The sequence below is a fragment of the Eucalyptus grandis genome, chromosome 5, assembly GCF_016545825.1.
Source record: "Eucalyptus grandis isolate ANBG69807.140 chromosome 5, ASM1654582v1, whole genome shotgun sequence".
Classification (NCBI taxonomy): domain Eukaryota; kingdom Viridiplantae; phylum Streptophyta; class Magnoliopsida; order Myrtales; family Myrtaceae; genus Eucalyptus; species Eucalyptus grandis.
Window position 1 is genome coordinate 48,333,623 of NC_052616.1, and position 17,633 is coordinate 48,351,255.

The 17,633-nt window shown below is 40.8% G+C and overlaps 1 protein-coding gene across 1 annotated transcript in view; it reads left to right on the forward strand.

Annotated features, from left to right (window-relative positions):
* Positions 1–4,395: 4,395 nt before the first annotated feature.
* Positions 4,396–17,633, forward strand: part of LOC104447375 ((3S,6E)-nerolidol synthase 1) — a 19,409-nt gene continuing 6,171 nt past the window's right edge. Inside the window, exon 1 of the mRNA XM_039313806.1 lies at positions 4,396–4,412. Within this exon, the coding sequence (XP_039169740.1) occupies positions 4,396–4,412 (17 nt within the window). The remainder of the gene's footprint in view (positions 4,413–17,633) is intronic.

Here is a 17,633-nt window from a genome sequence, read left to right on the forward strand (position 1 = left end):
TAAGAGATCACGAGCTGTACGCCAAGTTTAGTAAGTGTGAGTTTTGGCTGACTCGTGTAGCTTTCCTAGGTCATGTCATCTCTGGTGAAGGAATCTCAATGGATCCCGCAAAGATTGAGGCAGTGATCAACTGGCCGAGACCAACGACAGTGATAGAAATTAGAAGTTTTCTGGGTTTAGCAAGGTATTACAGACAGTTTGTAGAAGGGTTTTCAAGGTTAGCATCGCCAATGACAAGACTGTTGAAGAAGGAAGAGAAATTTGTGTGGACGGATAAGTGCGAGAGTAGTTTCCAAGCTTAAGCATAAGCTAACTACCGCACCTGTGCTTACTATTCCATCCGGTCCAGGAGGGTTTGAGATCTACAGTGATGCGTCAATTAAAGGGTTGGGTTGCGTATTGATGCAGCATGGAAGGGTTGTTGCGTATGCGTCCCGTCAGTTGAGACTTCACGAGTTGAATTATCCGACGCATGACTTGGAGCTTGCAGCAATCATCTTTGCCCTGAAGATTTGGAGGCATTATTTGTGTGGGGAAAGATTCCAGATCTTCACTGATCATCAGAGTCTCAAGTACCTATTCTCTCAGAAGGAGTTAAATATGAGACAGCGTCGGTGGATGGAATTGTTAAAGGACTACGACTGTGAGATTTTGTATCACCCTGGAAAGGCGAATAAAGTCGCCGATGCACTGAGTAGGAAGTCTTTAGTTGCCCAGATGGTACTCAAGGAATGGGGCTTAATTGAAAGAGCCCGGGATTCAGATTTCAAGTTTGAAGTAGGCCACCTTTCGAACCTTGTGGCCACCCTTAGAATTGAACCAGAAGTCCAGGTCAGAATCAGAACGCTTCAGCAGACGGATCCAGATGTTCAGAAAATCCTGCAAGAGGATGCAGAGAAAAGAAAGGCTGACTTTCAGATTTCTGAAGATGGAACATTGAGGTTCCAAGGACGATTGGTTGTACCTGACGATGTGGAGCTTAGAGAAGAGATTCTATCAGAAGCGCATCGTAGCAGTTACAACATTCATCCTGGTAGTACCAAAATGTATCAGAATCTGCGCCAACACTTCTGGTGGTGTGGCATGAAGGCGGACATCGCCAAGCATGTCGCCAAGTGTTTAACGTGTCAGCAAGTGAAGGCTCAACATTGTAAACCAGGAGGACTTCTGCAACCCCTTGAGATCCCAGAGTGGAAATGGGAACATATCACGATGGACTTCGTGACGGGTCTACCGAGGAGCCAAAGAGAGGGAACGATTCGATTTGGGTAGTGGTCGACGTACTAACAAAGTCGGCTCACTTCATTGCAGTTCGAAAAGACTTGAGTTTGGATAGACTTGCAGATCTATATGTACGTCAAGTGGTTCGTATGCATGGAGTGCTAGTTACAATTACTTCAGACAGAGACCCGAGGTTCACTGCCGCTTTTTGGAAGAGCTTGCAATCTGCTTTAGGAACGAAGCTGCAGTACAATACGGCCTATCATCCTCAGACTAATGGCCAGTCTGAGAGGACAATTCAGACTCTCGAGGACATGCTGCAAGCTTGTGTCTTGGACTTCAAAGGAAGTTGGGAGGAACAACTTCATCTGGTTGAGTTCGCCTACAACAACAGTTATTAGCAGAGTATTCAAATGGCTCATTTTGAAGCATTGTATGGCAGGGCGTGTAGAACGCCAGTGTGTTGGGATGAGGTCGGAGAGAAAGATCACCGGTCCAGAGTTGGTTCAGCAGTCGGTAGAGGCGCTTGCGCTATCGTAAATAGATTGAAAACCGCTCGAGCCGACGTAAAAGTTATGCCGATAAGCGTCGAAGGCCATTGGAGTTCCAAGTTGGTGAGCACGTCTTTCAAGGTGTCACCTATGAGAGGTACTTCCCGCTTTGGCAAAAAGGGGAAGCGAGTCCGAGGTACGTAGGTCCCTTTGAGATTTTGGAAAAATAGGGACTGCGCGTATCGTCTCGCACTACCGCCGAGGTTGGCACAAGTGCATGACGTCTTTCACGTGTCGATGTTAAGGAAGTATGAACCTGATCCGGCACACGTTCTAAATTTCGAAGAATTAGACGTGGATGACAAAGTGTCATACGTTGAAAGCCCGGTTCAGATAGTGGATCGCAAGGAACAAGTTTTACGCACCAAGACCATTCCATTGGTCAAAGTGGTCTGGCAACACCACGGCACTGAAGGAGCAACATGGGAGACCGAAGATTCGATGAGAGAATTGTACCCCTACCTTTTTGAGCAAAATGTATAGTGGTTTAAATTTCGAGGACGAAATTTTTATAAGAGGGGAAGAGTTGTGACATCCCGATTTTCTCAATTTTTATTTTCAGTCAATTGAGACGGGCAATTCATTCGTGCATGTAGTTCGCCTCTCGAGTTGGCCACTCACGAGGGAACTAGTCTATTGAGTGAAGTAATTAAGGAATTTTGCCGCGTCGGACTTGGGGACCGATCACCTCGGGTCGGATGCAAGAAAATTCCCCAAAAGCTACTTGGTGGATTAGGCGCGCTGAAATCGCACCGGATTGAATTCAACCGTAAAAATTGGGATTGAATTTAGAAGTTAGAAGCCGGTCATGTCACATATTTTATTAGGAGCATAGAATAATTTTTATGGATTTTAATTTGGACTCAATTGGAAGAGAATTGATGGAAATTGAAGCAATTGGATGTGTAAGGATTTGGACCCCTATGAAAATGAAATTGAACCTATTGGACTAAGGTTGTGGAAGGTTTGGAGTTAGTGGATGATGACCTCACCTTTGATGTCATGGTAGTTGGGCCAAGAGAAGGAGATTTGGACAAGTGGAGGGTGGGGATGAAGCCTTGGAAAGGTGGGATGTCACCTCCCCCTTGTCCCCATCATCTTCTTCCTTTTGAATTTGGAGGAGAGAGAGGGAGAGAGGAGGAAGAAGACCAGCGAAACCGTCGAGCTCCGTCCGCCCCCGTCGCCCGTTCGTCGCCGTTCGTCGCTCGCCACCGGAGTCCGCCGTCGCCGCCGTCCGTGCGCGACTGCGCCGTTCCGTGCGCCGAGCCGCCTTGCCTCCGTCTCCGCCGCGAAGCCTCGACCGTCACAGCTCCAAGCCGCGTGCCGTTCGTCGTCGCCGAAGCCCCGTCGCCGCCGTCCGCCGCCGTGAGCTGCCGTTCGGAGCCCTAGCTTCCCTCGCCAGTCATTCCCCGCCGTCTCTCCACCCGTCCAGCGGCCGTCCGCCGCCCTTCGAAGCTCGGTTAGTGCTGGAAAAACCAGCAAGATCTAGTTCCTTCCGAGCTCATTTTGGTCCCCTTCTAGTGCTCATTTGGTCTTGATCCGTGTAGGTTTGTCGTCGGCGTCGTCGTGCTCTTCGCCGGAGACTCGTCGGAAAGTTATTCCGGTGAGTTTACCTCACTAATCCGCGATTAGCGAGATAATGATGCCCTAAGTATGTTTAGCTTAAGTTGATTGAGATTAGCTGGATAGATTGGCTTAATTAGTTGTGGATTATATTAAGGTGACTATTTAAGGTAAATGGTGTTTAGTTTAATGGTTAAGTATGTTTATTTTTAAAATAAACCTTGATGTGACTTAAAGGAGTTTATTTATGATTTAAATAAATGCTTCGAAATTGTAGGATTATTTAATAATATATCTTATTCCGAAATTCATTAAAATATTATTTATAAAAAAAAAAAAACTCGAAAAATTTATTTTGACCCTAGTTGCTCAGAATTTCGTGCCGATCGTGGCTGTGCTTGTGGAATTTGAAATTGATAATTGGTTGTGGCGAATTGAATGTGATTTGGATTTATGAGGATTCTTTATAAAATCCTAAGTGTAGAAATTTATGGGAGATTGGCCGTTATGAACCACCTATTAGAGGTCGTGCCCAGTGAGGCCGTGATGAACCACCTATTAGAGGTCGTGCCCAGTGAGGCCGTGATAAACCACCTATGAGAGGTCGTGCCCAGTGAGGCCGTGATAAATCACCTATTAGAGGTCGTGCCCAGTGAGGCCGTGATAAACCACCTATGAGAGGTCGTGCCCAGTGAGGCCGTGATAAACCACCTATGAGAGGTCGTGCCCAGTGAGGCCGTGATGAACCACCTATGAGAGGTCGTGCCCGGTGAGGCCGTGATGAACCACCTATTAGATGTCGTGCCCGATGAGGCCGTGAATTACCACCGATTATGTGTCGTGCCGAGTGGGGCCGTGATCACACTCGGTTATTAAATCTTCCTACCAAGTCGAGATGGGTAGCAATAATTGAATTGCTAGAGTGACATGTAATCGGCCGAGCCGATTGATCGTTGAGATGATCCAAGTGGTTGAATTGTTATGACGATGTGATTGTGCCTTCGTTGTTGAGTTACTAAAATTGCACATGGTTGAATTATATAAACCGTGCTAACCCGCGATGAAGGCTAAGGCGAGGTAAGTTTTCCGGATGTTGTGGCTAAGCTACTTTGAGGGCGTATTTACTTTCTAATAGGGGTTTAGGAGGGGTGAACTTGCTGAGACAAAGTCTCATCCCGGTTTGGGGAAAATATTACAGACCGTAGATGGCGGGATCCCAAGAGAAGAATGGCCTCCCGGTGCGCATCATCGAGCAAAGTGCGCGCCGCCCGATCCCGGGAGCCATTGGGTCTATGAGCCGATCGGGGCTACCGTGTGGATCCGGAGACTGAAGATGTTAGGGTGCCCCATAGGTATAAGGCTTGGTTCCGTTTTGGGGCCAACGGTTTTAGGATTGGTCCGCTTGACAGTTTTGACATTCCCCTGGTTGTGATGGATGCTCTTCTAGGAGAGGGTGTGGCTGACCTTCCCGATGGTTAGGTAGACAACCCATCATCTCCGGACCCTGTGCCATCAGACGTGGAGGATGTGGGATCGTCGAAAGAGTCCAATTAATAGTTACAGGACCGTTCTTCTTTTTGGTAGGTTGATCCTTGTTGTGTAGGCTAACCCTCTTTTGATGCACATAGACTCGACCCATTTTTGGTGCATAGGCCCGGATCCGGTTGATGTATGTAAGCCCCGGATTGTTGGCGATATATGAAAGTATGTTGTTTGATTTTGAGTTGATGTTCCTGCTGTCCTATCCCGTATGCTTTTGTAAGGGGTTTCTTAGTACGTTCCGCTTGCGCATTAAAAAGTAAATGGGGGTCGGTGACACTACCTGGGAATGTCGCATTTGCATGACCATGGCGGGTTGTTCACGGGTCTCAGGGCTCGGGGCGTGACACCCAAAGAATCATGCCACTGTCTGTCGATGAGTTGGTTGGGACTCCTCAGCCTTATGAAGTGGAACGAATCAATGAAGACGAAGATCCTAAAGGTAAGAAATCTATTGCATTAAAATCTAATGATGATTCTCGATGTAACAGATTCTCGAAGACGACATGGACGATGAGGAGCTTGCTCTCATGATAAGAAGATTCAGAAAACCGAATAGAAAAGGAAGAAGGTTCAACTCAAAGAAACAAAGCTTTCAAAGACAGCGAGACCAAGTCCGTTGATGATGAGGAACCAAACAAAGATGTAGTCTGCTTTGAATGTAAGAAAAAGGGACACATCATACCCAACCGTCCTCTTCTAAGGAAGAAGAAAGGAAAATCTGAAAGATATCGAAAAGCTCTCAAAGCTGAAACCCGAGTGATACGAGTGTGAAGAAAGTGATAATGAATATGTCAATCTATGTCCGATGGCACAATCGACTCGAGACTGGATCGGACTCGAGGCAGTGAATTTGAGACAAGTAATTTTAAAATTCCTGTCAAAGTTTCTAAATACATTGATGAACCGTGTTTTAGTCTTAAGACTTCTCTCAAAAGAATTTCCAAACTGAAAAAGAAACTCAGCTCTAAAACAAAAGGAAAATGTTTTAGTAGAAAGAGTTAAAAGTCTAGACTTGACTATTTCCACTCTTAAAGAAAATGAAGATAATCTTTTAAAAGAAAATGCTCTTTTAAAAACGACTTATCAAATATTTCAAAGAAATTTTCAATAGGGTCTGAAAAACTTGAAAAAATTCTTTTCACTCAAAGACCTTACTTCAATAAGTTCGGTCTAGGTATGACGGCGAAACAATTCCCTTGATTGATTTTCCTAAAGTGAAAGAAAGAATTAAGAAAAGACTCTCAAGAGAGGCTTACAAAAATCATTTCAAGAAAGTTTTTGTAAAATCTATAGGTAGAAATGCTCTCAGATGTTCAAAATGCAACAATCTGGATCACTTTGAAAAAGAGTGTCCTATGGTTTGGAAACCTGTTAAGAAAATATGGGTTAATACTGCTTATGTTACTAACACCAAAGGACCCAAGAAAGTTTGGGTACCAAAGAAAGCTTGAGACTTTATTTTAAATGCAGGTCACCGTCAAGAAAAAGGTAAAGTGGTATCTTGACAGCGGATGCTCAAGACACATGACAGAGACTCAAATTGTTTTATAAAGCTTGCTTAAGTAAATGGTGGAAAATTTTCATTTGGAGGAAACACAAAGGAAGTATTGTGGGATTTGGAACTGTGAAAATTGGAAATCTCACAATAAGTAATGTTTCCTTAGTGGAAGGACTCAATTATAATCTTCTCAAGATTAGTCAATTGTGTGATACTGGTTTCAGATCTTCTTTCAAGAAGGAATATGTTCTGAATCCGCAAAGACTCTACTCGCCTTTCATGGGTCGAAGACATGGAAACATCTATCTTCGGATGTGAAACCAAATGAATCGCAATGTTTTATCTCAATTCAAGACGAAGCAAGCTTATGGCACGAAAGCTTGGTCATGTCAACATGAAGCAATTAGCCAAAATCTCATCAAAGCAGCTTGTTCGAGGACTACCCAAATTACCTTATCAAAAGACTGATCCATGCACTCCATGTATTCGGGGAAAGGTGTAAGAAATTCATTTAAGCCAATAAATCATGTCTCTACTAATCATGTACTACGCTTGCTGCATATGGATCTCTTCGGACCAACCTGAACACGAGTATTGGAGGTAAGAAATATTGCCTAGTAATTGTGGACGATTACTCCCATTTTACTTGGGTATATTTCCTTGCAAGTAAGTCCGAAACCTTCTCGTATTTTGAAAAATTTGCTAAAAAGGTTCAAAATGAAAAATGATGTGTTATCTCAAGTATAAGAACAGATCATGGAGGTGAATTTGAAAATCAAGATTTTACAAAATTTTGTGATGAATCTGGCTTTAAGCATGTGTTCTCCTCTCCATATACTCCTTAGCAAAATGGAGTTGTGGAAAGAAAGAACAGATCTCTTCAAGAAGTGGCTAGAACTCTTTTAATTGAAAGTAAGATTTTTCACGATTTTGGGCTGAAGTTTGTTTCAACAAAGATGCTATATCATCAATAGAGTCTTCTTAAGACCTATTCTAGAGAAAACCCCTTATGAGTTATTCAAAGATAAGAAGCCTATTGTTTCATACTTTCATATATTCGGTTGCAAATGTTTTATATTGAAAAATGCAAAAGATCGAGTTGGTAAGTTTGAAGAAAGATCATATGAAGGTATCTTCCTTGGATATTCTACATCAAGCAAAGCCTTCAGAGTCTATAACAAGAAGAGCCAGTCTGTGGAGGAGTCAATGAATGTCAAATTTCAAGACTCAACGCAAGATGAATCAAGTCGACTCATCAAGAAGAGTCCGAACCTGCTCTAGACCTTCCAAAGCTTACAACTCAAGAAGCATCTCGGACTACTGAAAACCAGCATCGGGTTGTTCGTGAAGATCCAAACAAAGAGAGAGATCATCAACCAACAAATCAACAAGTAACTGGAAGCATAAGTCCAGTCATCCCAAAGATCTTATTATCGGCGAAATTAATGAAGGAATTCGCACCAGATCCAAAAAGGGAGAAGAGTCTAGTGCTTTGGCTCTCATTTCTGAAATTGAACCAAAGAGCATAGAAGAAGCTTTATCTGATGAAAGCTGGATTGAAGCTATGCAAGAAGAGCTCAAACAGTTCAACATTAATGATGTCTGGGAATTGACATCCAAACCAAAAGGTAAAACTGTTATTGGAGCTAAATGGGTGTTCAGGAACAAGAATGAGAAATGAAGAGTCGTACGAAACAAAGCAAGACTCGTGGCCAAGGGATATACGCAAGAAGAAGGAATAGACTATGATGAGACTTACGCACCAGAGCAAGGTTAGAAGCTATTCAACTACTACTTGCGTTTGCTTGTTATAAGAATTTCAGTTATTCCAAATGGACGTCAAAAGCGCCTTCCTAAATGGATTTATCCATGAGGAAGTTTATGCGAACAACCACCAGGGTTTGAAGACCCAAAGAAGCCAGACTCGCCTTGGATCGAAAAGGCTTTGTATGGTTTAAAGCAAGCACCTCGAGCTTGGTACGACAGATTAAGTAAGTTCTTAATACAAAATGGTTTTGTCAAAGGTAAAGTAGATACGACTTTATTTATCAAAAAGGAAAACAAAAGTTTCTTACTTGTTCAAATATATGTGGATGATATTATTTTTGGATCCTCTAATGAAAATCAGTGCAAGAAATTTTCTAAGTCTATGCGGGATGAGTTTGAAATGAGTATGATGGGAGAGTTAACATTCTTTCTTGGTCTTCAAGTAAAACAATTGAAGGAAGGAACTTTTATTTATTAAGAAAAATATGTTAATGATCTTGTCAAAAGGTTTGGACTGAAAAGTGCAAAAAGACCGACATACCAATGTCAAGTTCTTTGAAGATAGACAAAGATGAAGAAGGGAAGAAAGTTGATCAAAAGCTGTACAGAGCATCATTGGTTCACTTATTTATCTTACTGCTTCTAGACCTGACATTTTGTTGAGTGTTTGCATCTCAGTGCTAGGTTTCAATCGATCCTAGAGAATCCCATCTCGGTCTGCGAAACGTATCATTAAATACGTTGCTTCATCATCAAGCATCGGTCTTTGGTATCCTAAGAAGGAGACTTTAATCTTCCGGATATTCGGACGCAGATCTGGCCGGTTGCGAGTTGATAGAAAGAGCACTTCAGGAACTTGCCGCTTGCTTGGAAGGGGATGTGTCTTGGTTTTCAAGGAAACAAAGCACCGTGTCTCTTTCAACAACGAAGCGAGTATGTAGCCCTTGGAAGCTGCTGTTCACAAATTCTATGGATAAAACAACAGCTAAGAGACTTTGAAATTGAAGACTCATGCACAGAGATTAATTGCGACAACACCGCGCTATCAACCTCACCAAAAATCCAATTCTCCACTCAAGAGCAAAGCATATAGAGATTCGACATCACTTTATTAGAGACCATGTTCAAAATTGAGATGTTTCAATTCAATTTGTTGACTCAAAGAACCAACTGGCAGATATATTCACAAAGCCTTTGGAGAAAAATCAATTTGAATCTATCCGTTCCAGACTCAACATTTTGAGGTATGAGGATATCAAAGTCTAAAGACTTTCGTACTCGGACTTACAAGACTTTATCTGTAAGATAGTCTTGGTACGACCGTCAGATTGTAAGTCTTTCTCTCTTTAATCTCATCTTGAAAATGTACGATTGTCAGACTGTATTTAAATTGTTGCTATATTTTAATCGACGTAATTATTGCATCATTTCATTTCCAAAAAGGAAGTTATTTTTGAAATGGCTATTTTTACGGAAAAAGACAGTTATTTTGAAAAGGCATTTTTTTTATTTCCTTTGTGACGGTTCGTTTATCTCTCCTTTTAACCGATCGTGCACCGTTGATTCCTCTTCACTTTACTCTCAAAACCCTACAAAGCATCGATCCTCCATTCCCGTTTGTCTTCTTTGTTTAATCTTTCAAAAGTTGTCATCTTTCTTGGGAAAGTCGAGCAAGGAATCTTCCAAAATCGAGAAAGATGTCATCTTCAAGAAAATCTTCAAGAATCGCAAAGGGGGACCACGGCGAATGAGTGAGGGGCCTACGCACTTCGATCTTACTGAAGAAGAAGTGTCTCCAGATCAGCAACCGAGCCCACAACATTCTCAGTAGCGTCATTCTCCTACATCTAATCCTCAAGGCGTTGATCATCAACAACAGGAAGAAATCATCGAGGATGCAGACCCTGTAAGAGTTCAAAAGCCCGCTTATATTTACCAGCTATATCGTGCCTTAAAAGGAATTCGTACTCCTTTGAACTATATTGATGATTTTCTTAAAGACAAAGGACATGGGAACGAATATATCTTTCTGCGAAAAATGGAAAGTTTGGGAATTGCTCGTAAAGGGGTGGCTGAGGAAACCCTTGCGAATATCCCAAGTGATCCTCGTGACTGGGGGCCGAATCCTGTAGATGGGAATGATGATGACAAATTGTACAGTCAATTTCAACCGAAAATGGGTGTTGCGGTTGAAAATCAAGGAAAAAGGGGAGATTTGTTCGGTCGAAGGAACAAAAGGATCTCGTACTCGAAATTGCTGAAGCGTGGGGTAATAAACCCTAGGAGTGTGGATTTTGATTTTCTGGATGCTGTGAATGTGAACTTGAGGAAAAGTTCGGTTATCTTCAACTTGAAAAGTTCCGCTCCGACACTACAGGCCTATGCCGAATTAACCGCATATTTCTATTCAAATCTTAGCTTTTTGGATGCGAATAGATTCTCTTTCAAAGGTTAAAGACCAAGACTATGTTGTGGATATGAATATGCTGGCAGATGTGTTAGAAGTTGAAAAAGGAAGATATCAACCAATCAAAGTTTCCATTGCTCGGGCCACACTGGAACTGGTGAAGGACAGGAGAACAGATGAAAAGATCACCTACTTAAGGATGAGTGCATTCAACATCTTGCTTCACAAGATTGTGATTAATTGCCTCCGACCGAAATCAACTTCCAAGACCGATGTTTCAAGTTCGAGAGGCCAAGCCGATGTATGCCATTCTCTTTGGGAAAAGGTTTTCTCTCCCTCACACCGTTATGTTTCACATGTATAGAGCAATGATGAAGGACAGAGGTCAACTCCTTTACCCAAGCCTTGTTACGAAGTTATTCGGACATCTCGAATATTCAGCCTCCACAAATCTTTTGTGTTCGACCATGCGATCATATGGTGGTAGGACTGAAAATGGTGACCAAAATGCGTCCGAAGGAACCGAGCAAGGAGTTGGAGAAATTCAAGGAGAAGACTCCTGCCAAATCTCATCAAATCTCTTCTGCAGCTAAAAGAAAAGGGAAGGAGCCCATGGTTGCTCCATCCAAGAGAAGAAGAGCTCTCCTCGTTGAGGATGAAGATGATGAGGAAGACATCACCATCTCTCGCAATGGCTTTGAAGAATTTAAGTCGTCCCCTTCCCACGTAAAGAATCGGAACAAATAACGAAAGAAGCAGAGGAGAAGGAAGAAGAAGAAAGAGAAGCTGAAAAAGAAGCAGAGGAGGAAAGACCTGAAGAAGAAAGAAGAGAAGAGAACCTGAGGAACACACTTCTCCACCCGTAGGCATGGAAACAAGGGAGATCAGAGAAAGGAGTGAAGTCTTCATATCCCGATGCAAGTGAAGGAGCCGCCGCTCACCGGCAGACCCGAGGATGTTTATGCCTCTCAATTTCCAGAAGAAGGTCATGAAGTTTCATCGCCAAACCTGCGAGATTATGCCGATCTACCATCGTCTACATTTACTCCATCGATCGAGCCGAAGCAAGTACTGACTGATAATGCAGCAGATTTTGGCAGAATCATGGATATTCTCTTGGAGATGCGAGGTCAAATTTATGCCTTGGGATGCGAGGTTCAAAACTTGCAGAATGCGGGTCAAGTTTCTTCATGTTCATTGAATGATAAGATCCAAGCCCTCTCTGTTCAGATTCAGGCCAATGTCAAGGGTGAGGAGACTGCACAACTGAAGGAAGACTTGAAAAGGCCAGAAGGCATCGTTCAGTCTATGGAAGACTTCCAGCTTGTCCGCGTTCCCAAGCAATCTTGACTTCATCTCATCCTTTTTAATGCTGACAAAAAGGGAGAGATGCAAGATTTGATCAAATTTTCAATCATTAAACTTTTAATCGTATGTTTTGTTGGATTGTTTCGTTGTTTGAACTCAGTTTGACTTTGTTTTGTGTCTGGATGAGAACTGAACTAGACTTGGACTTGACTGCTTCTATTAACTAGTATTGATATCTTATGGATGGCTTTATCGTATACTAGACTAACCTATTTTCTGTGGTTGCAGATTCTAGTGTTATTCATTTAGCCATTTATCTCTATAAGATATGCATATGTGTTTGAGAAATGTTTTGCGGTGTCAAAGTTATCCAAATCTGCAGGAAAGTTTTGTCACCATCAAAAAGGGGAGATTGTTGGAGAAATCTTCTTGAAGTGTTTTGAAGTTGACAAAACGTTTCCGCGCCTAGTCCGAAGGCTTGCGCACTCGCTTTTAAAGTCTCGAAGACCTCCGGACAGCCGACTCAAGACTCAAAGTCTATCCTCATTGACAGCCTCTAATCCGTTGAAAAAGGTTATCCGTAACCGGATGTTTCGTTAAGGATTTAACCTTATCAACTGGAGAAAATCTCGTGGCTGGAAAAGACATAACGGAGTCCTTTGATTGATCGAAGATTGACTCGATAATTGAAGATCCGGTGATTGCCTAAATATTATTGGAAGGTTCTACTTATGGAAACCGAGATCCTGATTGTATTGGTGAACAGGATTGATGGGCTATCGACACGTTCCTTTAATAGCTCGAACAATCTTCCTTATTGATTCCGTCCAACGGGTAGATTGGAGGAATTCCTTTGGTAAGTGCCAACGGGTATGATGGCATAAAGGAGTATATAAGGAAGACGATCTTGGTTGTTCAAGGTGTGCGCGATAGAAGAATTCCAAAGTCTGAAACTCCTTTTTTGTTTAGACAATTCCTTTGAGCGAATACTTGTATACAAAAGAGAGTCTATATTTGTGAGAAATCTTGAGGAGGTGTAGTAGAACATCTACACTGTGGAATCAAGGCAAAGCTGTGCTGTAACTTTTCCTTTGTTCATAGTGGAATCCAGCCGATAGGCTGTCAGTGAAGAAGAGTGGACGTAGGCTTGATATAGCGAACCACTATAAACCACGTGTTCAATTTTCTCCTCTCGCCTTACTTTGATTATCGTTTGTCTCAAATCCATCAACTGTCTAGTATTGTGCAATTATCTAAGAAAAATCTTTTATATACCTATTCACCCCCCTCTAGGTGCTTATACTAGCAATATCACAAACGTGTTCCCCATAGGACAAAGTTTTGAGAGTTCAAGTTCAAGTATGTGTTCTTACCTCGTGTATCACGTAAAATGTGAGCTAAATCTGAAACAGTGGAATAAAATCCGAGTTCGTGGTCTTCCTTGTTTGCCGAAAAGCCCTTCATGTCCTTTTCTTTTAGACATTGCGATCAGTGCGCTTCTAATTTCTTGAAGACCATTGACACTCGAAACCTCTCCGAAATGCATATGCATTGATGTATGCTTTCAACGACGATGTTTCCTCCAATCGGGTTTTGAGAACGACAATTGTACGCACCCAAGTTTCTCGCCCATAACAAAGATTTCAACTGCAGAAACTTATGAAAGATGTGTGCAGCACATTCCCTATCAATATATTTTAGGCACTTTCTGTTTTTCACTATAAATAGGCCATCTAAAGCAAATCAACCTCCTATCATTCTTAACAATCTTCGCACTTCTACTCTCCCCGTGATTAGGACTGGGAAAGGGTCAGCCACCGATTCCAGCTTCATAATGGATCGACCTAACCAAATGCAATCATCGAGCATTGCCAAGGAGCAAACTTATCCGGTAAATCCCCTGATCCTAGCCTTTTCTTTTCAACTTTCCATTTCCTTCCTTAGCTCGTGTGAAAAAAAAAAATCGCGAGGTAGTGTTTGCCTCCGAGCATTATTTCGTAGGGCATACTTATATGCCAACACCTCTTTGATTCTTCATTGGCCTATTGGTGATAGAAAGAGGAGAAAAATAAAACCAAAATAGGATAACAAGGAAGCTTATTTACCGAATATACGCAGGGAAACAAGAATGTTTTCCTTCAAGGCTCAGTAGAAAGGAATCTGTAATAAAAAAACCAACTTATTAACTCCCAGTTAGATTTGATCATTTGAAACAATTTCAATTGGACTGGCTTGTAAGGTCATTTATCACCTTGTGCATATGAGCATACCAAGCTTTAATAGCATAAAAATTAATGTCAACAGAAAACCTTAACAATCTCATACTAAATTACAATATATTACTATGAAAAATTATTGTCTTTGCTCTTTTGAACTTTTGCTCATTTAATATTTTTTGCTTTATTACAATAATTCTTTGTTAAATTACATGAGAAAAAATATCGCCAATTTAGTTCATTCTTGCTTAATTTTTATTTTATTTTCATTATAACATAGACCTCACTTGTAACTCTGGATTTCCATGATGTAGGATGATTCCGGGATCAAACATGACGAAAAAACAAAGAGCCTTATTGATTTTCTGAATAAAGTGGTGAATGAGCCCGTAGAAAGTCTGATCATTGTCGCATGATTCAGCGACTAGGAGTCGAATCCCTATTCCGAGAACAGATTAAAGCCATTCTTAAGTGGCAATACACACATTTTAGCTCTTTGAATCATGGCAAAGATGATGTCTATGAGATCGCTCTCTGGTTTCGACTTTTAAGGCAAGAAGGTTATCGTGTGCCTGCAGGTTTGTTCCTATAAGTTTCAAGTCGATTGCAATAGCGAAATACAGTGCTGCTATTTATACATAACAAAAGAAGACAACTTTTTTTGTTGTTGTTTTGTCTAGTTACGTGGAAGCCCTAAAATTTCCAATATTTTGTTAAGGATGAAAATGGACAAGAATATAAGCTGATTTTTTAATATATTTTGCTGATTTAAGAATTGGAAATGTTTAATTGCGATGAACTCTCCAATGGATATCCATCAGTGCATGTTACATCGTGGACTTATGCCAGATATTAAGAAATGCATTAGCATTCTGGAGTTTTGTTCAAAATGGAAAGTAAGAACTAATTATTCATTTCACCAAAAAAAAAAAAAAGAACTAATTATTCATATTACAAAAATCGAATTGAAAAAACCTAGATATATGCCCATTTCCTTAATTTGTTCTCTTATTTAGTTTCTTTACATTAAAAAATTAAAAATTTACATGAGATGAAGTAGTTTTAACCACTTTAGGATTTTTTTTTTCGAAAGCAAAGTATGCACATCATAATTTTGAATGAGTGAAGCGACTTATAAATTAGATATCGACTATGCTTTTTGATGTATTAGAGTCGTTGTGCTTTTTATGCGATGTGTTTGAATACTTCAATGATAAGGGAAAAGGTTTTGTTATGAAACTGGAGGGAAACATCAAGGGTATGATGGAATTATACGAAGCGTCACAAATGAGCACGGAAGAAGAGGATATACTCGACGAAGCCGAATGCTTTAGCAGCAAGTGTCTCAATGCATTGTTGACGTGTGATCTTGATCATGAACAAGCGAGAATGATAGAAAGTACATTGCAATATCCATATCGCAAGAGCTTCGCAAGATTGCTAGCTCCTCAAAGTTTTGTAAACGATATGCCAGGCGCGAACTCATGGATGGAAGACTTGCTAGAAGTGGCAAACAAAAAGCGAAGAATTGATCAATTTGTGCACCAAAAGGAGATTCACCAAATTAATAAGTGAGTAACTAATTAAATACTTACACAAAGTTATGCTCAATTGAAGGACTATAGATGACCAACATATGATAATAGGCAAAATCTTAATAGTTGGCCCTAATACAAGTAAATCAATGCATAAATAAGATGCTATATTTAAACTTATATATTTAAGGAGTTGGCATTTAGGTTTAGACTAATATCAAACTCACAAATCACAGTTTGAGGCATGACTTAAACCAGTTTCACCAAAAACTATAAGGAAAATGAAGGACTCTATATCTCCATTTTCTCAAATCTCTATGTCATGAGATCAATAGTATTTTCAAACGAATAATTTGTTTCATTTAAATGAGTATACTATTATGTGCTGTTGCTTTAGTCTTTCCTCATGCGTATGCTATATTTCAGGTGGTGGAAAGAATTGGGATTGGGAGAGAAGATGAAGTGTGCTAGAGACCAGCCACTAAAATGGTACATGTGGTCCATGGCAATTCTCACAGATCCAAGCTTGTATGAGCTTAGGGTTGAGCTCATTAAGCCCATCTCTCTCGTGTACATTATTAACGACATATTTGATGTCCATGGCACAGTTGACGAACTAATTCTCTTTACGAAGCCATTAAAAGGTATATAGTCGAAGATATCCCTTTTTATCTATTATGTTGTAACTATTACATCTAAAAAAAAAAAACTACATTCCACATTTATATTATGTTGACAATTTAAATATTTCTTGCAATTTTTTTCCTTCGAGATGGGATATTGCGTGTGCTGAGCAGCTTCCAGAGTACATGAAAAAATGTTTCAAGGTTCTCAATGATATTGCAAATGATTTTGGCAAAATCATCTTCGAGAAGCATAGATGGAACCCCACGAGATTCTTGAAACATATGGTATAAATATAAAATTATTATTGATAAGAACCTATGTTGTTGCTAACTCCTATCTCAACTCTAAATGAACGTGACTTAATTGGAGATTCGTTGCACCGAACCAAAACTCAACCTTGACCATATCCTCGTCCCTTTTTCCACTCTTTGTCTCACCACCCTCCAATATTTTGGTCATCATTTTGAAGTCTGTGTTCACTTCTTCAAATTAAAGCCACAAAAACCAATTGCCGGCTTCATCATCGTCGAGTTTCATTCAATCTTTTATAGAATTCCTTATAATGCCATACACAGAGATATCACTGATTGAGAGAGAGAGAGAGAGAGAGAGAGAGAGAGAGAGAGAGAGAGAGAGAGAGAGAGAGAGAGAGAGAGAGAGAGAGAGAGAGAGAGAGAGAGATTTCCTAGTGATTTGTCATTTATGACTCCTACGAAAGCTCAATAAGCTCACGATTTTGATTTAAGAGAGAGAGAGAGAGAGAGAGAGAGAGAGAGAGAGAGAGAGAGAGAGAGAGAGAGAGAGAGAGAGAGAGAGAGAGAGAGAGAGAGATTTCCTAGTGATTTGTCATTTATGACTCCTACGAAAGCTCAATAAGCTCACGATTTTGATTTATGATTACATTGTAAATGATCCTTGATCAGTCAGATAACATTTGATGTTGCAGTGGGCGAATTTGTGCAATGCATTCCTGGTGGAGTTTCAGTGGAACGCTTCTGGGAAATTGCCAAAGGCAGATGATTACTTGAAGAATGCGATTATCACTTCGGGTGTGCCCTTGGTGCTAACTCACCTGTTCTTTCTAATGGGCCAAAACATTGCCAACCAAAGTATGGATTCAAAGAAAGAAGAGGTGCAGCTGCCAAACATAATATTCTTAATGGCTGAAATTCTTCACCTTTGGGATGACCTCGGATGTGCCCAGGTACACTAGTTCATGGTTTCGTGCTGGGCAATATTCGGGTTTTCATTTTAATTTGCGTTTTGTCATTATTTTATTGATATAATTTTTTTTTTACTCGGGGGATTCGATTCCCTGAAGGACGAGAATCAAAATGGCTACGACGGGTCATACGTGGATTGCTATTTGAGGGAAAATCAAGGCTCTTCGTACCAAAG